At 43.3% G+C, this 22817-nt stretch overlaps 1 protein-coding gene across 1 annotated transcript in view; it reads right to left on the minus strand.

Annotated features, from left to right (window-relative positions):
* LOC106592906 (protein unc-80 homolog) overlaps positions 1-22817 on the minus strand; it is a 110324-nt gene that overhangs the window by 6807 nt on the left and 80700 nt on the right. The window contains exons 53-60 of the mRNA XM_045700398.1: positions 20759-20882; positions 20448-20573; positions 20218-20341; positions 19446-19652; positions 15205-15389; positions 8236-8401; positions 6291-6476; positions 929-1073 (exon numbers count right to left, since the gene is read on the minus strand). Coding sequence (XP_045556354.1) covers positions 929-1073; positions 6291-6476; positions 8236-8401; positions 15205-15389; positions 19446-19652; positions 20218-20341; positions 20448-20573; positions 20759-20882 — 1263 coding nt within the window. The remainder of the gene's footprint in view (positions 1-928; positions 1074-6290; positions 6477-8235; positions 8402-15204; positions 15390-19445; positions 19653-20217; positions 20342-20447; positions 20574-20758; positions 20883-22817) is intronic.

Raw genomic sequence — 22817 nt, forward strand, 5'->3', positions numbered from 1 at the left:
AGAGGAGAGCATGCTGCCCGATGTCCAAGGCCCTTCCTCGGATGGCTCTCCTATAGTACGGTAGCTGGATCAGCTTGTCAGGAACTTTCCATTGATCTAGGGCCCTGCTTGAATACTCTAAATACGCATCCTTCCTCCCTTACTTGAAGAAATCCTTGGCAGGAAGGGTGTGTCTTTAAAGTATTCAAACAAAATCAAATCAAATAGTATTTGTCACATGCGCCGAATACAACAGCTATAGACCTTACAGTGAAATGCTTACTTACAAGCCCTTAACCAACAATGCAGTTTTAAGAAAAATACCTAAAAAAAAGTAGGGAATAAAAGTAACAAATAATAAAAATAACAATGTGGAGGCTATATACAGGGGGTACCGGTACAGAGTCAAAGTGCAGGGGCACCGGTTAGTTGAGGTAATATGTACATGTAGAGTTATTAAAGTGACTATGCTTAGATAATAACACAGCCAATCTCTCTGCTAAAACTACTATGACTTGTAGCATTCCTCACTTCCTGTCTGTTCATCTAGCATACTGTTCTCCAGAAGAGGGTACACAAATAAACAGAAATAAACAGCTTGAAACAACACAAATAGTATGACTGTGATTGTGTCTTCTGAAGTGACGGTGTTTTACATGTACTGAACGTGGTGATGTGTGGACAGTCATAGTACAATCCAGTGTGGATGTGTGTGTGTGTGTGTGTGTAGGGGTAGGGTTTTGTGTGTAGGGTTGTGTGTGTAGGGGTGTGTGTGTGTGTGTGTGTGTGTGTGTAGGGGTGTGTGTGTGTGTGTGTGTGTGTGTGTGTGTGTGTGTGTGTAGGGGTGTGTGTGTGTGTGTGTGTGTGTGTGTGTGTGTGTGTGTGTGTGTGTGTGTGTGTGTGTGTGTGTGTGTGTGTGTGTGTGTGTGTGTGTGTGTGTGTGTGTTACCTGTGGCTGGGCAGCATGGTGCTGCGGGTGCTGGGTTCAGGCTGGGCACTGCCCGTGGCGTGACTAGAGAAGCGTCGCTGGGTGATGAGCCTGGGCAGGAAGACCTCATGTTCACTCACCACACTGGGAATACTGATAGAGTCATCTAGAGAAGAGAGAGGAGGGGATGGAGAGAGAGAGAGAGGTAGGGGAGGAGGTAGGGACAGAGAGAGAGGGAGGAAAGGGGGCGATCAAAAGACCCAGTGTAGGGTGGGGGGAGTGGGGGTTGAAAATGACATGCAGGCAAACCCAAACATGCAACCAGACACCATTCAGATAGTGAAAGAGGGAGAAAGAGAGAAAGAGAGGGAGAGAAACAGACAATATGAAAGTGGAGATACAATTCATTAAAGGCCCAGTGCAGTCAAAAACGTGACTTTTCTTTGTTTTATATACACTGAACTAAAATATAAACGCAACATGTAAAGTGTTGGTCCCATGTTTCATGTGCTGAAATAAAAGAGCCCAGAAATGTTCCATACGCATAAAAAGCTTATTTCTCTCAAATTTGTTTACATCCCTGTTAGTGAGCATTTCTTCTTTGCCAAGATAATCCATCCACCTGACATGTGTGGCATATCAAGAAGCTGATTAAACAGCATGATCATTACACAGGTGCACCTTGTGCTGGATACAATAAAAGGCCACTCTAAAATGTGCAGTTTTGTCACACAACACAATGCCGCAGATGTCTCAAGTTTTGAGGGTGGGGGGCTGGCATGCTAACTGCAGTAATGTCCACCAGAGCTGTTGCCAGAGAATTGAATGTTCATTTCTCTACCATAAGCAGCATCCAATGTCGTTTTAGAGAATTTGGCAGTAACTCTCCGATTGGCTGGTCCTGGCTCCCCAATGCCCTCCCAAGCCCAACCAGGGCTGCGCCCCTGCCCAGTCATGTGAAATCCATAGATTAGGGCCTAATTAATTTATTTCAATTGACTGATTTCCTTATATGAACTGTAACTCCATAAAATCTTTGAAATTGTTGTATGTTGCATTTATATTTTTGGTTAGTATATAATTCAACACTGAGTTTGGAATAATATTGTGAAAGTTATGATAATGCCCTTTTAGTGTAAGTGCTATTTGAAAAGACCTCTTGAAATATCAGCCTGTTTTGGTGGGTTGGAGTTTTGGCCTTCCATGGTGACATCACCATGTGGTAAATTAGCTAATAGACCAATAAAAAAGAGAGCTCCAAACCTCTCTGCCAATAACAGGTCATTGTCAGTTGCATTAGACCTTTAAAAAAATCTCAAAACATTTCACATGTCCAACAACAAGGAAGTCATCATTCTCTTTCTGACCGCTGGGATTGACAGGTATCGTACTTTGGTTTGAAACCTGTACTCAATTAAACATCCAATATCTACACTAGCATTTACAATGAACCAATGTATCAGGCATGGATTATATGTGGTATGCTAGTGGATATTGGAATACAGCCTTAGAGAAAATAGAGTGATCGTAGTCGGTAGGAGGGGTGTCTGACTCAGTGATAGTGGTAGTGATAGTAGTAGGAGGGGTGTCTGACTCAGTGATAGAGTGATAGTGGTAGTGATAGTAGTAGGAGGGGTGTCTGACTCAGTGATAGTGATAGTGGTAGTGATAGTAGTAGGAGGGGTGTCTGACTCAGTGATAGTGGTAGTGATAGTAGTAGGAGGGGTATCTGACTCAGTGATAGTGGTAGTGATAGTAGTAGGAGGGGTATCTGACTCAGTGATAGAGTGGTAGTGATAGTAGGTAGGAGGGGTATCTGACTCAGTGATAGGTGATAGTGATAGTAGTAGGAGGGGTATCTGACTCAGTGATAGGTGATAGTGGTAGTGATAGTAGTAGGAGGGGTGTCTGACTCAGTGATAGTGGTAGTGATAGTAGTAGGAGGGGTGTCTGACTCAGTGATAGTGGTAGTGATAGTAGTAGGAGGGGTGTCTGACTCAGTGATAGAGTGATAGTGGTAGTGATAGTAGTAGGAGGGGTGTCTGACTCAGTGATAGTGGTAGTGATAGTAGTAGGAGGGGTGTCTGACTCAGTGATAGTGGTAGTGATAGTAGTAGGAGGGGTATCTGACTCAGTGATAGTGGTAGTGATAGTAGGTAGGAGGGGTGTCTGACTCAGTGATAGAGTGATAGTGGTAGTGATAGTAGTAGGAGGGGTATCTGACTCAGTGATAGAGTGATAGTGGTAGTGATAGTAGTAGGAGGGGTGTCTGACTCAGTGATAGTGGTAGTGATAGTAGTAGGAGGGGTGTCTGACTCAGTGATAGAGTGATAGTGGTAGTGATAGTAGTAGGAGGGGTGTCTGACTCAGTGATAGAGTGATAGTGGTAGTAATAGTAGTAGGAGGGGTATCTGACTCAGTGATAGAGTTGGTAGTGATAGTAGTAGGAGGGGTGTCTGACTCAGTGATAGTGATAGTGGTAGTGATAGTAGTAGGAGGGGTGTCTGACTCAGTGATAGAGTGATAGTGGTAGTGATAGTAGTAGGAGGGGTGTCTGACTCAGTGATAGTGGTAGTGATAGTAGTAGGAGGGGTATCTGACTCAGTGATAGAGTGATAGTGGTAGTGATAGTAGTAGGAGGGGTGTCTGACTCAGTGATAGTGGTAGTGATAGTAGTAGGAGGGGTATCTGACTCAGTGATAGAGTGATAGTGGTAGTGATAGTAGTAGGAGGGGTGTCTGACTCAGTGATAGTGATAGTATTAGTGATAGTAGGTAGGAGGGGTGTCTGACTCAGTGATAGTGGTAGTGATAGTGATAGTAGTAGGAGGGGTATCTGACTCAGTGATAGAGTGATAGTGGTAGTGATAGTAGGTAGGAGGGGTGTCTGACTCAGTGATAGAGTGATAGTGGTAGTGATAGTAGTAGGAGGGGTATCTGACTCAGTGATAGTGGTAGTGATAGTAGGTAGGAGGGGTATCTGACTCAGTGATAGAGTGATAGTGGTAGTGATAGTAGTAGGAGGGGTGTCTGACTCAGTGATAGTGATAGTGGTAGTGATAGTAGTAGGAGGGGTGTCTGACTCAGTGATAGAGTGATAGTGGTAGTGATAGTAGTAGGAGGGGTGTCTGACTCAGTGATAGTGATAGTGGTAGTGATAGTAGTAGGAGGGGTATCTGACTCAGTGATAGTGGTAGTGATAGTAGTAGGAGGGGTGTCTGACTCAGTGATAGAGTGATAGTGGTAGTGATAGTAGTAGGAGGGGTATCTGACTCAGTGATAGTGGTAGTGATAGTAGTAGGAGGGGTGTCTGACTCAGTGATAGTGGTAGTGATAGTAGTAGGAGGGGTGTCTGACTCAGTGATAGTGATAGTGGTAGTGATAGTAGTAGGAGGGGTATCTGACTCAGTGATAGAGTGATAGTGGTAGTGATAGTAGTAGGAGGGGTGTCTGACTCAGTGATAGAGTGATAGTGATAGTAGTAGGAGGGGTATCTGACTCAGTGATAGAGTGGTAGTGATAGTAGTAGGAGGGGTGTCTGACTCAGTGATAGTGGTAGTGATAGTGATAGTAGTAGGAGGGGTATCTGACTCAGTGATAGAGTGGTAGTGATAGTAGTAGGAGGGGTGTCTGACTCAGTGATAGAGTGATAGTGGTAGTGATAGTAGTAGGAGGGGTGTCTGACTCAGTGATAGTGGTAGTGATAGTAGTAGGAGGGGTGTCTGACTCAGTGATAGTGGTAGTGATAGTAGTAGGAGGGGTGTCTGACTCAGTGATAGTGGTAGTGATAGTAGTAGGAGGGGTATCTGACTCAGTGATAGAGTGATAGTGGTAGTGATAGTAGTAGGAGGGGTGTCTGACTCAGTGATAGAGTGATAGTGGTAGTGATAGTAGTAGGAGGGGTATCTGACTCAGTGATAGAGTGATAGTGGTAGTGATAGTAGTAGGAGGGGTGTCTGACTCAGTGATAGTGGTAGTGATAGTGATAGTAGTAGGAGGGGTATCTGACTCAGTGATAGAGTGATAGTGGTAGTGATAGTAGTAGGAGGGGTATCTGACTCAGTGATAGTGGTAGTGATAGTAGGCAGGAGGGGTGTCTGACTCAGTGATAGAGTGATAGTGGTAGTGATAGTAGTAGGAGGGGTGTCTGACTCAGTGATAGTGGTAGTGATAGTGATAGTAGTAGGAGGGGTATCTGACTCAGTGATAGTGGTAGTGATAGTAGGCAGGAGGGGTGTCTGACTCAGTGATAGAGTGATAGTGGTAGTGATAGTAGTAGGAGGGGTATCTGACTCAGTGATAGTGGTAGTGATAGTAGTAGAAGGGGTGTCTGACTCAGTGATAGTGGTAGTGATAGTAGTAGAAGGGGTGTCTGACTCAGTGATAGTGGTAGTGATAGTAGTAGGAGGGGTGTCTGACTCAGTGATAGTATAGTGGTAGTGATAGTAGTAGGAGGGGTATCTGACTCAGTGATAGAGTAATGGTAGTGATAGTAGTAGGAGGGGTATCTGACTCAGTGATAGTGGTAGTGATAGTAGTAGAAGGGGTGTCTGACTCAGTGATAGAGTGATAGTGGTAATGATAGTAGTAGGAGGGGTGTCTGACTCAGTGATAGAGTGATAGTGGTAGTGATAGTAGTAGGAGGGGTATCTGACTCAGTGATAGTGGTAGTGATAGTAGTAGAAGGGGTGTCTGACTCAGTGATAGAGTGATAGTGGTAGTGATAGTAGTAGGAGGGGTATCTGACTCAGTGATAGTGGTTATATATGGGTCTCAGTGATAGTGGTAGTGATAGTAGGTAGGAGGGGTGTCTGACTCAGTGATAGTGATAGTGTTAGTGATAGTAGGTAGGAGGGGTATCTGACTCAGTGATAGTGATAGTGGTAGTGATAGTAGTAGGAGGGGTGTCTGACTCAGTGATAGTGGTAGTGATAGTAGTAGGAGGGGTGTCTGACTCAGTGATAGAGTGATGGTAGTGATAGTAGTAGGAGGGGTATCTGACTCAGTGATAGTGGTAGTGGAGATAGTAGTAGAAGGGGTATCTGACTCAGTGATAGAGTATTGGTAGTGATAGTAGTAGGAGGGGTATCTGACTCAGTGATAGAGTGATAGTGGTAGTGATAGTAGGTAGGAGGGGTGTCTGACTCAGTGATAGTGATAGTATTAGTGATAGTAGGTAGGAGGGGTGTCTGACTCAGTGATAGTGGTAGTGATAGTGATAGTAGTAGGAGGGGTATCTGACTCAGTGATAGTGGTAGTGATAGTAGGTAGGAGGGGTGTCTGACTCAGTGATAGAGTGATAGTGTTAGTGATAGTAGGTAGGAGGGGTGTCTGACTCAGTGATAGTGATAGTATTAGTGATAGTAGTAGGAGGGGTGTCTGACTCTCTTCCTGTTCGTCATCCTCGTCGGTGCGGCTCAGCGTGTCCTGAGAGGGCTGGCGTGACGGCTGGCTTTCCTGCTCCCACACTGTGCCCGTGCCCGTGTTGGACCGGGACATGGTGGCCAGCGACAGGCGGTAGGCAGAGGTGGACGTGCCCACTGTACTGATGGACGTCTTGCCCTGGTACGCTGTAGGCAGGAGGGGGCATGAACAGACACATCTCTTATCATAACCTGTCATTTAATAACGAAAGGTTAACATGGCATTTGGGTAGTGTGCTAATGGGTAGTGCACTAATGGGTAGTGGACTAATGGGTATTGTACTAATGTGCAGCGTACTAACGGGTAGTGCGCTAACGGGTAGTATACTAACGGGTAGTATACTAACGGGTAGTATACTAATGGGTGGTGAGCTAATGGGTAGTGCACTAATGGGTAGGTGACTAACAGGTTGTGGACTAATGGGTAGTGTGCTAATGTGAAGTGTACTAACAGGTAGTCCACTAATGGGTAGCTCACTAATGGGTAGTGTTCTAATGGGTAGTCCACTAATGAGTAGTGTACTAATGGGTAGTGTACTAATGGGTAGTAACTAATGGGTAGTGCACTAATGGGTAGTAGCGTAATGGGTAGTAAACTAATGGGTAGTGAACTAACAGGTAGTGTGCTAATGGGTAGTAACTAATGGGTAGTATAATAACGGGTAGTGTACTAATGGGTAGTGAGCTAATGGGTAGTGTTCTAATGGGTAGTCCACTAATGGGTAGTCCACTAACGGGTAGTGAACTAATGGGTAGTCCACTAATGGGTAGTGTATTAATGGGTAGTCCACTAATGGGTAGTGTACTAATGGGTAGTCCACTAACGGGTAGTCCACTAACGGGTAGTCCACTAATGGGTAGTGTATTAATGGGTAGTCCACTAACGGGTAGTCCACTAACGGGTAGTCCACTAATGGGTAGTCCACTAACTGGTAGTCCACTAATGGGTAGTGTACTAATGGGTAGTCCACTAATGGGTAGTGTATTAATGGGTAGTCTACTAATGGGTAGTCCACTAATGGGTAGTCCACTAATGGGTAGTCCACTAACGGGTAGTCCACTAACGGGTAGTCCACTAATGGGTAGTGTACTAATGGGTAGTGTACTAATGGGTAGTCCACTAATGGGTAGTGAGCTAATAGGTAGTGGCTAATGGGTAGTGGGTAGTGTGGGTAGTGTGCTAATGGGTAGTATACTAATGGGTAGTTCACTAATGTGTAGTGTACTAACGGGTAGTCCACTAATGGGTAGTTCACTAATGGGTAGTGTAATAATGAGTAGTCCACTAATGGGTAGTGTAATAATGGGTAGTCCACTAATGGGTAGTCCACTAATGGGTAGTGTACTAATGGGTAGTCCACTAACGGGTAGTCCACTAATGGGTAGTGTACTAATGGGTAGTGTACTAATGGGTAGTCCACTAATGGGTAGTGAGCTAATAGGTAGTGGCTAATGGGTAGTGGGTAGTGTGGGTAGTGTGCTAATGGGTAGTATACTAATGGGTAGTTCACTAATGTGTAGTGTACTAACGGGTAGTCCACTAATGGGTAGTTCACTAATGGGTAGTGTAATAATGAGTAGTCCACTAATGGGTAGTCCACAAATGAGTATTGTACTAATGGGTAGTGTATTAATGGGTAGTGTACTAATTGGTAGTAACTAATGGGTAGTGCGCTAATGGGTAGTGCGCTAATGGGTAGTAAACTAACGGGTAGTGAAGTAACGGGTAGTGAACTAATGGGTAGTCCACTAATGTGTAGTGTACTAACGGGTAGTCCACTAATGGGTAGTCCACTAATGGGTAGTGTACTAATGGGTAGTTCACTAACGGGGGTAGTGTACTAATGGGTAGTGCACTAACGGCTACTCTACTAATAACTAGTGTACTAAACTGTGGGTTACCAACCAGAGCCACTGTGCACGGCCTCCTTGAGGATCTTCAGCTCGTTGTTGAACTCTGCGAACAGGGAGCTCTTGCAGAGGGGGCGGGGGATGAAGCGCCGCTCCAGCTGGTCAGCGATGTGGTGGCGGGCTGTGATCTCCTCCTGGGAGTCAGCTGGCTGGGTCAGGAGCTGGAAGGTAAAGAGGAAGGAGATGAAGGGAACGGGAGAAGAAGAGAGCACGAAAAGAGAGAGAGCAAGAGAGAGAGAGACAAGGCAAGAAGGGCATTCTATGCCATCAAAAGGAGAGGGTAGTAGAATGGAGGGTACAGTATAATATTACACAGAATGGAGGGTACAGTATAATACTATACAGGGTAGTAGCATGGAGGGTACAGTATAATACTATACAGGGTAGTAGTATGGAGGTTACAGTATAATACTATACAGGGTAGTAGAATGGAGGGTACAGTATAATACTATACAGGGTAGTAGAATGGAGGGTACAGTATAATACTATACAGGGTAGTAGAATGGAGGGTACAGTATAATACTATACAGGGTAGTAGAATGGAGGTTACAGTATAATAGTATACAGGGTAGTAGAATGGAGAGTACAGTATAATACTATACAGAATGGAGGGTACAGTTTTATACTACACAGAATGGAGGGTACAGTATAATACTATACAGGGTAGTAGAATGGAGGGTACAGTATAATTTTACACAGACTGGAGGGTACAGTATAATACTATACAGAATGGAGGGTAAAGTATAATACTACACAGAATGGAGGGTACAGTATAATACTACACAGAATGGAGGGTACAGTATAATACTATACAGAATGGAGGGTACAGTATAATACTATACAGGATAGTAGAATGGAGGGTACAGTATAATACTATACAGAATGGAGGGTACAGTATAAAACTATACAGGATAGTAGAATGGAGGGTACAGTATAATACTACACAGACTGGAGGGTACAGTATAATACTACACAGAATGGAGGGTACAGTATAATACTACACAGAATGGAGGGTACAGTATAATACTATACAGAATGGAGGGTACAGTATAATACTATACAGGGTAGTAGAATGGAGGGTACAGTATAATACTACACAGACTGGAGGGTACAGTATAATACTATACAGAATGGACGGTACAGTATAATACTATACAGAATGGAGGGTACAGTATAATACATGGTAGTAGAATGGAGGGTACAGTATAATACTATACAGAATGGAGGGTACAGTATAATACTATACAGAATGGAGGGTACAGTAAAATACTATACAGGGTAGTAGAATGGAGGGTACAGTATAATACAATACAGGGTAGTAGCATGGAGGGTACAGTATAATACTATACAGAATGGAGGGTACAGTATAATACTATACAGGGTAGTATAATGGAGAGTACAGTATAATACTATACAGAATGGAGGGTACAGTATAATACTATACAGGGAAGTAGAATGGAGGTTACAGTATAATACCATACAGGGTAGAAAAATGGAGGGTACAGTATAATACTATACAGGATGGAGGGTACAGTATAACACTATACAGAATGGAGGGTACAGTATAATACTATAGAAAACGGAGGGTACAGTATAATACTATACAGAATGGAAGGTACAGTATAATACTATACAGAATGGAGGGTACAGTATAATACAATACAGGGTAGTAGAATGGAGGGTACAGTATAATACTATACAGGATGGAGGGTACAGTATAATACTATACAGAATGGAGGGTACAGTATAATACTATACAGAATGGAAGGTACAGTATAATACTATACAGAATGGAGGGTACAGTATAATACAATACAGGGTAGTAGAATGGAGGGTCCAGTATAATACTATACAGGATGGAGGGTACAGTATAATACTATACAGGGTAGTATAATGGAGAGTACAGTATAATACTATACAGAATGGAGGGTACAGTATAATACTATACAGGGAAGTAGAATGGAGGTTACAGTATAATACCATACAGGGTAGAAAATGGAGGGTACAGTATAATACTATACAGGATGGAGGGTACAGTATAACACTATACAGAATGGAGGGTACAGTATAATACTATAGAAAACGGAGGGTACAGTATAATACTATACAGAATGGAAGGTACAGTATAATACTATACAGAATGGAGGGTACAGTATAATACAATACAGGGTAGTAGAATGGAGGGTACAGTATAATACTATACAGGATGGAGGGTACAGTATAATACTATACAGAATGGAGGGTACAGTATAATACTATACAGAATGGAAGGTACAGTATAATACTATACAGAATGGAGGGTACAGTATAATACAATACAGGGTAGTAGAATGGAGGGTACAGTATAATACTATACAGGATGGAGGGTACAGTATAATACTATACAGAATGGAGGGTACAGTATAATACTATACAGAATGGAGGGTACAGTATAATACTATACAGGGTAGTAGAATGGAGGGTACAGTATAATACAATACAGGGTAGTAGAATGGAGGGTACAGTATAATACTATACAGAATGGAGGGTACAGTATAATACTATACAGAATGGAAGGTACAGTATAATACTATACAAGATGGAGGGTACAGTATAATACTATACAGAATGGAGGGTACAGTTTAATACTACACAGAATGGAGGGTACAGTATAATACTATACAGGGTAGTAGAATGGAGGGTACAGTATAATACTATACAGGATGGAGGGTACAGTATAATACTATACAGAATGGAGGGTACAGTATAATACTATACAGAATGGAGGGTACAGTATAATACTATACAGGGTAGTATAATGGAGGGTACAGTATAATACTATACAGCGTAGTAGAATGGAGGATACAGAATATTACTACACAGAATGGAGGGTACAGTATAATACTATACAGGGTAGTAGAATGGAGGGTACAGTATAATACTACACAGAATGGAGGGTACAGTATAATACTATACAGGTTAGTAGAATGGAGGATACAGTATATTACGACACAGAATGGAGGGTACAGTATAATACTATACAGGGTAGTAGAATGGAGGGTGCAGTTTAATACTAAACACAGAATTGAGGGTACAGTATAATACTATACAGGGTAGTAGGATGGAGGGTACAGTATAATACTATACAGAATGGAGGGTACAGTATAATACTATACAGGGTAGTAGATTGGAGGATACAGTATAATACAATACAGAATGGAGGGTACAGTATAATACTATACAGAATGGAGGGTACAGTATAATACTATACAGCGTAGTAGAATGGAGGATACAGTATATTACTACACAGAATGGAGGGTACAGTATAATACTATACAGGGTAGTAGAATGGAGGGTACGGTATAATACTACACAGAATGGAGGGTACAGTATAATACTATACAGGGTAGTATAATGGAGAGTACAGTATAATACTATACAGAATGGAGGGTACAGTATAATACTATACAGGGTAGTAGATGGAGGGTAAAGTATAATACCATACAGGGTAGAAAAATGGAGGGTACAGTAAAATACTATACAGGATGGAGGCAGGGAATGAGCATATAAACTATACAGGATGGAGGTACAGTATAACACTATACAGAATGGAGGGTACAGTATAATACTATAGAAAACGGAGGGTACAGTATAATACTATACAGAATGGAAGGTACAGTATAATACTATACAGAATGGACGGTACAGTATAATACAATACAGGGTAGTAGAATGGAGGGTACAGTATAATACTATACAGGATGGAGGGTACAGTATAATACTATACAGAATGGAGGGTACAGTATAATACTATACAGAATGGAAGGTACAGTATAATACTATACAGAATGGAGGGTACAGTATAATACAATACAGGGTAGTAGAATGGAGGGTACAGTATAATACTATACAGGATGGAGGGTACAGTATAATACTATACAGAATGGAGGGTACAGTATAATACTATACAGAATGGAAGGTACAGTATAATACTATACAGAATGGAGGGTACAGTATAATACAATACAGGGTAGTAGAATGGAGGGTACAGTATAATACAATACAGGGTAGTAGAATGGAGGGTACAGTATACTACTATACAGATTGGAAGATACAGTATAATACTATACAGGATGGAGGGTACAGTATAATACTATACAGAATGGAGGGTACAGTATAATACTATACAGAATGGAGGGTACAGTATAATACTACACAGAATGGAGGGTACAGTATAATACAATACAGGGTAGTAGAATGGAGGGTACAGTATAATACTATACAGGATGGAGGGTACAGTATAATACTATACAGAATGGAGGGTACAGTATAATACTATACAGAATGGAGGGTACAGTATAATACTATACAGGGTAGTATAATGAAGGGTACAGTATAATACTATACAGCGTAGTAGAATGGAGGATACAGTATATTACTACACAGAATGGAGGGTACAGTATAATACTATACAGGGTAGTAGAATGGAGGGTACAGTATAATACTACACAGAATGGAGGGTACAGTATAATACTATACAGGTTAGTAGAATGGAGGATACAGTATATTACTATACAGAATGGAGGGTACAGTATAATACTATACAGAATGGAGGGTACAGTATAATACTATACAGGGTAGTATAATGGAGGGTACAGTATAATACTATACAGCGTAGTAGAATGGAGGGTACAGTATAATACTATACAGAATGGAGGGTACAGTATAATACTATACAGGGTAGTATAATGGAGGGTACAGTATAATACTATACAGAATGGAGGGTACAGTATAAAACTATACAGGGTAGTAGAATGGAGGGTACAGTTTAATACTATACAGAATGGAGGGTACAGTATAATACAATACAGGGTAGTAGAATGGAGGGTACAGTAAAATACTATACAGGATGGAGGGTACAGTATAACACTATACAGAATGGAGGGTACAGTATAATACCATACAGGGTAGAAAATGGAGGGTACAGTAAAATACTATACAGGATGGAGGGTACAGTATAACACTATACAGAATGGAGGGTACAGTATAATACTATAGAAAACGGAGGGAACAGTATAATACTATACAGAATGGAAGGTACAGTATAATACTATACAGAATGGAGGGTACAGTATAATACAATACAGGGTAGTAGAATGGAGGGTACAGTATAATACTATACAGGATGGAGGGTACAGTATAATACTATACAGAATGGAGGGTACAGTATAATACTATACAGAATGGAAGGTACAGTATAATACTATACAGAATGGAGGGTACAGTATAATACAATACAGGGTAGTAGAATGGAGGGTACAGTATAATACTATACAGGATGGAGGGTACAGTATAATACTATACAGAATGGAGGGTACAGTATAATACTATACAGAATGGAAGGTACAGTATAATACTATACAGAATGGAGGGTACAGTATAATACAATACAGGGTAGTAGAATGGAGGGTACAGTATAATACAATACAGGGTAGTAGATTGGAGGGTACAGTATAATACTATACAGAATGGAAGGTACAGTATAATACTATACAGGATGGAGGGCACAGTATAATACTATACAGAATGGAGGGTACAGTATAATACTATACAGAATGGAGGGTACAGTATAATACTATACAGAATGGAGGGTACAGTATAATACTACACAGTATGGAGGGTACAGTATAATACAATACAGGGTAGTAGAATGGAGGGTACAGTATAATACTATACAGGATGGAGGGTACAGTATAATACTATACAGAATGGAGGGTACAGTATAATACTATACAGAATGGAGGGTACAGTATAATACTATACAGGGTAGTATAATGGAGGGTACAGTATAATACTATACAGCGTAGTAGAATGAAGGATACAGTATATTACTACACAGAATGGAGGGTACAGTATAATACTATACAGGGTAGTAGAATGGAGGGTACAGTATAATACTACACAGAATGGAGGGTACAGTATAATACTATACAGGTTAGTAGAATGGAGGATACAGTATATTACTATACAGAATGGAGGGTACAGTATAATACTATACAGAATGGAGGGTACAGTATAATACTATACAGGGTAGTATAATGGAGGGTACAGTATAATACTATACAGCGTAGTAGAATGGAGGGTACAGTATAATACTATACAGAATGGAGGGTACAGTATAATACTATACAGGGTAGTAGAATGGAGGATACAGTATAATACAATACAGAATGGAGGGTACAGTATAATACTATACAGAATGGAGGGTACAGTATAATACTATACAGCGTAGTAGAATAGAGGATACAGTATATTACTACACAGAATGGAGGGTACAGTATAATACTATACAGGGTAGTAGAATGGAGGGTACGGTATAATACTACACAGAATGGAGGGTACAGTATAATACTATACAGGTTAGTAGAATGGAGGATACAGTATATTACTACACAGAATGGAGGGTACAGTATAATACTATACAGGGTAGTAGAATGGAGGGTACGGTATAATACTACACAGAATGGAGGGTACAGTATAATACTATACAGGGTAGTAGAATGGAGGATACAGTATAATACAATACAGAATGGAGGGTACAGTATAATACTATACAGAATGGAGGGTACAGTATAATACTATACAGCGTAGTAGAATAGAGGATACAGTATATTACTACACAGAATGGAGGGTACAGTATAATACTATACAGGGTAGTAGAATGGAGGGTACAGTTTAATACTACACAGAATGGAGGGTACAGTATAATACTATACAGGGTAGTATAATGGAGGGTACAGTATAATACTATACAGAATGGAGGGTACAGTATAATACTATACAGGGTAGTAGAATGGAGGGTACAGTTTAATACTACACAGAATGGAGTGTACAGTATAATACTACACAAGGTAGTAGATTGGAGGATACAGTATAATACTACACAAAATGGAGGGTACAGTAAAATACTACACAGTGCTCCTACCTTGCACTGGATAAAGGGGCGCAGCAGGACGAAGATGGGAATCCGAGTACGCACTATGAAATCTATGAAGTCCCAGAAGGCCAGGCCTCCCACCTTCCTCAGAGACATCTCCTTGGCCTGCAGGCTGAGGCGATACCACTGGTTCCCCAGCTGCCGCTCAAAACACACCAACACCACTTTTAGAGCTGGGGGAGAGAGTGGGAGGAGTGTGGGAGGAGGGGAGAGAGAGGGGAGAGGAGGGGGTAGAGAGAGTGGGGACAGAGATGGGGGAGAGAGAGAGGGGGAGGGGTAGAGAGAGTGGGGGAAAGGGGGAGGGTGTAGAGAGAGTGGGGAGAGAGGGGGGAGAGGGGGAGGAGGGGAGGGTGTAGAGAGAGTGGGGAGAGAGAGGGGGAGATAGAGAGAGGGGGTAGAGAGAGGGAGGAGGGAGGGAGGGAGTAGAGAGAGTGGGGAGTGAGATGGGGAGAGAGAGGGGGAGGGGGAGATAGAGAGGGGGAGAGAGAGGGAGGAGAGAGGGGAGTGAGGGGAGGGGGAGAGAGAGGGGGAGAGAGAGGGAGGAGAGAAAGACAGAGAAAGTGAGGAGTGAGAAAGCGATGGTGAGAAAAGGAGGAAGAGAAAGCAGAGGGAGGAGAGAAAATTAGAAAGGGAGGGTGAGGGAAAAAGAGAGAGATAAAATAACGGGAGAACAAGACAAAGAGCCAGAAACACCACCTCTATCAACAACCATCAGCTCCTACATCTTTTAACCAGACATTCACTGTCATTCAGCACCTCATCATCCCACTCTGCCACTGGAACCTAAATCAGAACCCTACAGAACAAAGTTCCCTCAGAAAAAATGGAAGTTCTAAATGTAAGTCTAAGTCTAAATAGCAATGCACGAGTCTTGGTTTGTACGAGCCAGAACGGCTCATAGGAGCAGCAACCTATCTACTGTTTCTGTAGCGTGAGGCAGCTTGATGTACCAGTACACCCCCTGGACAGGACTCTAGTCTATCTACTGTTTCTGTAGCGTGAGGCAGCTTGATGTACAAGTACACCCCCTGGACAGGACGCTAGTCTATCTACTGTTTCTGTAGCGTGAGGCAGCTTGATGTACCAGTACACCCCCTGGACAGGACGCTAGTCTATCTACTGTTTCTGTAGCGTGAGGCAGCTTGATGTACAAGTACACCCCCTGGACAGGACGCTAGTCTATCTCCTGTTTCTGTAGCGTGAGGCAGCTTGATGTACCAGTACACCCCCTGGACAGGACGTTAGTCTATCTCCTGTTTCTGTAGCGTGAGGCAGCTTGATGTACAGTACACCCCCTGGACAGGACGCTAGTCTATCTCCTGTTTCTGTAGCGTGAGGCAGCTTGATGTACAAGTACACCCCCTGGACAGGACTCTAGTCTATCTCCTGTTTCTGTAGCGTGAGGCAGCTTGATCTACCAGTACACCCCCTGGACAGGACGTTAGTCTATCTCCTGTTTCTGTAGCGTGAGGCAGCTTGATGTACCAGTACACCCCCTGGACAGGACGTTAGTCTATCTCCTGTTTCTGTAGCGTGAGGCAGCTTGATGTACCAGTACACCCCCTGGACAGGACGTTAGTCTATCTCCTGTTTCTGTAGCGTGAGGCAGCTTGATGTACCAGTACACCCCCTGGACAGGACGCTAGTCTATCTCCTGTTTCTGTAGCGTGAGGCAGCTTGTTGTACAAGTACACCCCCTGGACAGGACGCTAGTCTATCTCCTGTTTCTGTAGCGTGAGACAGCTTGATGTACAAGTACACCCCCCGGACAGGACGTTAGTCTATTGCAGGGAAAATAAAGTTCCCTTAAAATAAATGTAAGTTCTAAGTGTAATATGCTGACCACATTGCTCGTGTTACATGCGCCAGCGCAGCAAAATAAATGTACACATACACGTTATTCAATTCTTGCATCCAAACTGCTCGCGCGCGTCAACGAGCATCTGCGTAGCCAGGCACTGAAATATAAATTGTTCTATTTGTGACGCACGACGTGCTACAAATCCCGCCTCTCCCATCTCCTCATTGCTTTTTAAGAGCATATACAGTGCCTTCGGAAAGTATTCAGACCCCTTGACGTTTTCCGCATTTTGATACATTACAGCCATATTCTAAAATGGATGAAATAATAATTTTTCTCAGTAATTTATAAACAATACCCCATAACATCAAAGCGAAGGAAAAAAATGAAATACCTTATTTACATAAGAATTCAGACCCTTTGCTATGAGACTCGAAATTGAGCTCAGGTGCATCCTGTTTCTATTGATCATCCTTGAGATGTTTCTACAACTTGATTGGAGTCCACCTGTGGTAAATTCAATTGATTGGACATGATTTGGAAAGGCACACACCTGTCTATATAAGGTCCCACAGTTGACAGTGCATGTCAGAGCGAAAACCAAGCCATGAGGTCAAAGGAATTGTCCGTAGAGCTCCGAGACAGGATTTTGTCGAGGCACACATCTGGGGAAGGGTACCAAAACATTTCTGCAGCATTAAAGGTCCCCAAGAACACCGTGGCCTCCATCATTCTTAAATGGAAGAAGTTTGGAACCACCAAGACTCTTCCTAAAGCCGGCCGCCAGGGCCAAACTGAGCAATTGGGAGAAAAGGGCCTTGGTCAGGGAGGTGACCAAGAACCTGATGATCACTCTGACAGAGCTCCAGAGTTCCTCTGTAGAGATGGGAGAGCCTTCCAGAAGGACAACCATCTCTGCAGCACTCCACCAATCAGGCCTTTAAGGTAGAGTGGCCAGATGGAAGCCACTCCTCAGTAAAAGGCACATGACAGCCCACTTGGACTTTGCCAAAAGGCACCTAAAGACTCTCAGACCGTGAGAAACAAGATTCTCTGTTCTGATGAAACCAAGATTGAACTCTTTGGCCTGAATGCCAAGGGTCACGTCTGGAGAAAACCTGGCACCATCCCTACGGTGATGCCTGGTGGTGTCAGCATCATGCTGTGGGGATGTTTTTCAGCGGCAGGGACTGGGAGACTAGTCAGGATCGAGGCAAAGATGAATGGAGCAAAGTACAGAGAGATCCTTGATGAAAACCTGCTCCAGAGGTCAGGACCTCAGACTGTGGCGAAGGTTCACCTTCCAACATGAAAACGACCCTAAGCACATAGAGAAGACAATGCAGGAGTCTCTGAATTTCTTTGAGTGGCCCAGCCAGAGCCTGGACTTGAACCCGATCGTACATCTTTGGAGAGGCCTGAAAATAGCTGTGCAGCAACACTCCCCATCCAACCTGACAGAGCTTAAGAGGATCTGCAGAGAAGGCTGGGAGAAACTCCCCAAATACAGGTGTTATTTACATTTCTTTATTTTATTTATTTAACCTTTATTTAACTAGGCAAGTCCGTTAAGAACAAATTGTTATTTACAATGACGGCCTACCCTGGTCAAACCCGGACGATACTGGGCAAATTGTGCGCTGCCCTGTGGGTGTGCCAAGCTTGTAGCGTCATACCCAAGAAGACCCGAGGGTGTAATCGCTGCCAAAGGTGCTTCAACAAAGTACTGAGTAGAGGGTCTGAATACTTATGTAAATGTGATATTTCCATTTTTATTTGTTAATAAATTTGCAAAAATGTCTAAAAACGTATTTTTGCTTTGTCATTATGTGTTATTGTGTGGAGATTGATGAGGAAAAAAACTATTTGATCAATTTTAGAATAAGGCTGTAATGTAACAAAATGTGGAAACATTTAATGGGTCTGAATACTTTCCCAAGGCAACGTATGCATGTGGGTGATTGAAAGATGAACTGAGGTCGACATTCCAGTACTGTTGGTGGTGGTAATGCACCTTAACGCTGGTTGCCAACCGCCATATGAAGTCCAAAGAAGAAGACTGAAGGAGGAGAGATTAGAAACTAACTCAGTTTACCCTTTTATCTGTGGATTAATTGTCAGAGTACAGAACCTTTTGCATTTCAGGTAAAATAACAACCCAATGTTTATATCCCAGGACAAATTAGCTATCAACAGCAAGCTAGCTAGCTAATTTGACATGAATGTTTAATGCTTTTCGACCTGTCCCCAAATTAATATAGTTGGTTCAGAGTTTGTTTTGATATTTCAACCTGCGAGTTCTGATCACGTCTGGTGTAGCTGGACAAAATCAACACATGCGTACGATGGCAGACGCACACGCTCGCCCGGTCTAGTCAGCATATAGTCTACATTTAAATAGTCTAAGTCTGCATAAGTCTATCCCTACCCAGGTATGCAGCCTGACTGGTGGACTCGGCCAGGCCCTCTCTCCTCAGGTCCTTGCCCTGGTCCCCCGGGGTGGAGCAGTGGGCGGGGGAGGTGTCCAGCATGAAGTTCTTGGTCCGGGACGTGCTGATGATGCGCGGGGGGAGGAGGATGTTGATGACCGTCTGCAGGAGCAGAGAGACCTCAGGCTGCTCCAGGTGTGGGGAGTCTGGATAGGGTGGAACACACACACACACACACACACACACACACACACACACACACACACACACACACACACACACACACACACGTTGCGTTCAAGGCTGACTACATTGCAGTTGTGCAACACATATCAACTAATCGTTAGGTGCCAGGTCATCGTTGGTGCAGGCGAGCATCAGATTGTTATATACAGTGCCTTCGGAAAGTATTCCACATTTTGTTATGTTACAGCCTTATTCTAAAATGGATTAAATTGAAAAGAATCGTCAGCAATCTACACACATGGGGTATTATGTCATTATGGGGTATTATGTGTAGATTGATGAGGGAAAAAAACAATTTAATACAATTTTGAATAAGGCTGTAAAGTCAAGGGGTCTGAAAACTTTCTGAAGGCACTGTATGATGCAGTGATATTTTTAACATCTATCCAGGCGCTGTGAGTTCTAGCAGGTGACTGCAAGGTGACATTCAAGTCTGCCTGAAACACAGCCATTATTTCAGATGCACGTATGCATACATACACACACAGTTTGGTGGCATTAGACCTCTTAACCCTGGGCTCTGACCTTTGCTCCCTGAACCCACTGTCAGCACGAATGGAATCAGCAGGTTGAGCAGCATGCCCTCTCGCCTCTCTTGATTGGTGAAGGGGGAGATCACATGGCTCAGGGGGAAGTCATCCTTCAAAGCCTGTCAATCAGGAAAGAGAACAAGATAAATGTTTCATTATGACACACACACACACACACCCACACACAGTAACCCAGAGGTTAGTTCTTGGCCTGAGTAGTCTCACCTGTATCTGCAGAGCCACCAGGCGGACCACTGCCGTGCTGAAGGGTAGAGGGGGGGACAGATACGGGCTCAGGTGGAGCAGGGGCAGCCCATCAGCCACACTGGAGGGGCCTACTACCCCCATCACCTGAGAAACACACACACACAAACAGGGCACACACACACACACACACACACACACACACACACACACACACACACACACACACACACACACACACACACACACACACACACACGCAAACAAGCAACATCATAGTTAAGTCACAGCACAGTGAGTATTTGAGGTGTGTGTGTGTGAGCACGCCTCACCAGGTTGACACAGACGTTGATGAGGGAGCGAAGGTGAGGGAGGAAGGAGATGATTGGCTGACGCTGGAGAGTCAGACAGATACCTTCAATCAGACTACTGGCCGCCTCCCACTCCACCTGTCTCCTGTAGGACAGACACACGCAATCAGTATAAACACACACACACGCACAGACAGGCTTGCTCACACACACACACACACACACACACACACACACACACACACACACACACACACACACACACACACACACACACACACACACGTTCATTTACTAATCACGCTCATAAACATACACAGCAGAGGAGACTGATGGGAGGAGCTATAGAAGAACGTAGTCAAACTTTTGGTTTCCATGTGTTTGATACTATTCCATTTATTCCATTCCAGCCATTACAATGAGCCCTTCCTCCTATAGCTCCTCCCACCAGCCTCCACTGATACACACATCCACTACAAACACAACACACTTAACAAAATATCACACTATAATTTCGCATTTTGAAAACGTTTAGTTTGGACAGGCTATTAAATAGATAATCCCATCACTACTCAGCAGAGGTATCAATAACCAGGTCCAGGTTCTGATGACTCTCTATGTGGGTCTAAAGCAGCTTGTATTGACCCATCACTACTCAGCAGAGGTATCAATAACCAGGTCCAGGTTCTGATGACTCTCTATGTGGGTCTAAAGCAGCTTGTATTGACCCATCACTACTCAGCAGAGGTATCAATAACCAGGTCCAGGTTCTGATGACTCTCTATGTGGGCCTAAAGCAGATAATATTGACCCATCACTACTCAGCAGAGGTATCAATAACCAGGTCCAGGTTCTGATGACTCTCTATGTGGGCCTAAAGCAGCTCGTATTGACAGATGGCATTGCAGAGCTCACAGACACACACATAAGCAGAGCCAAACTCAGCAGTTATGAGACTTTACAAACTACAACACACAATCAAACTGTGAGTAGTCAGCAGCGATGACAATTACACCCACGGAAGCAGCAGTGCATTACTCTGGCTAGTTCAGCCAGCTCGGCTAGGAACAGACTTGACTACAGCTATGGTACTTCACTCCACTGTAACACCACAGTACGGTACTTCACTCCACTGTAACACCACAGTACGGTACTTCACCCCACTGTAACACCACAGTACAGTACTTCACTCCACTGTAACACCACAGTACGGTACTTCACTCCACTGTAACACCACAGTACGGTACTTCACTCCAGTGTAACACCACAGTACGGTACTTCACTCCACTGTAACACCACAGTACGGTACTTCACTCCACTGTAACACCACAGTATGGTACTTCACCCCACTGTAACACCACAGTATGGTACTTCACCCCACTGTAACACCACAGTATGGTACTTCACCCCACTGTAACACCACAGTATGGTACGGTACTTCACCCCACTGTAACACCACAGTATGGTACTTCACCCCACTGTAACACCACAGTACGGCACTTCACCCCACTGTAACACCACAGTACGGTACTTCACCCCACTGTAACACCACAGTACGGTACTTCACTCCACTGTAACACCACAGTACGGTATGGTACTTCACTCCACTGTAACACCACAGTATGGTACGGTACTTCACGCCACTGTAACACCACAGTATGGTACGGTACGGTACTTCACCCCACTGTAACACCACAGTACAGTACTTCACCCCACTGTAACACCACAGTATGGTACGGTACTTCACTCCACTGTAACACCACAGTATGGTACTTCACTTCACTGTAACACCACAGTACGGTACTTCACTCCACTGTAACACCACAGTACAATATATCATTCCACTGTAACACAACAGTATGGTACTTCACTCCACTGTAACACCACAGTACAATACTTCATTCCACTGTAACACCACAGTACGGTACTTCACTCCACTGTAACACCAGAGTATGGTACGGTACTTCACTCCACTGTAACACCACAGTACGGTACTTCACCCCACTGTAACACCACAGTACGGTACTTCACTCCACTGTAACACCACAGTACGGTATGGTACTTCACTCCACTGTAACAC

Source organism: Salmo salar, chromosome ssa17, assembly GCF_905237065.1.
Source record: "Salmo salar chromosome ssa17, Ssal_v3.1, whole genome shotgun sequence".
Lineage (NCBI taxonomy): Eukaryota > Metazoa > Chordata > Actinopteri > Salmoniformes > Salmonidae > Salmo > Salmo salar.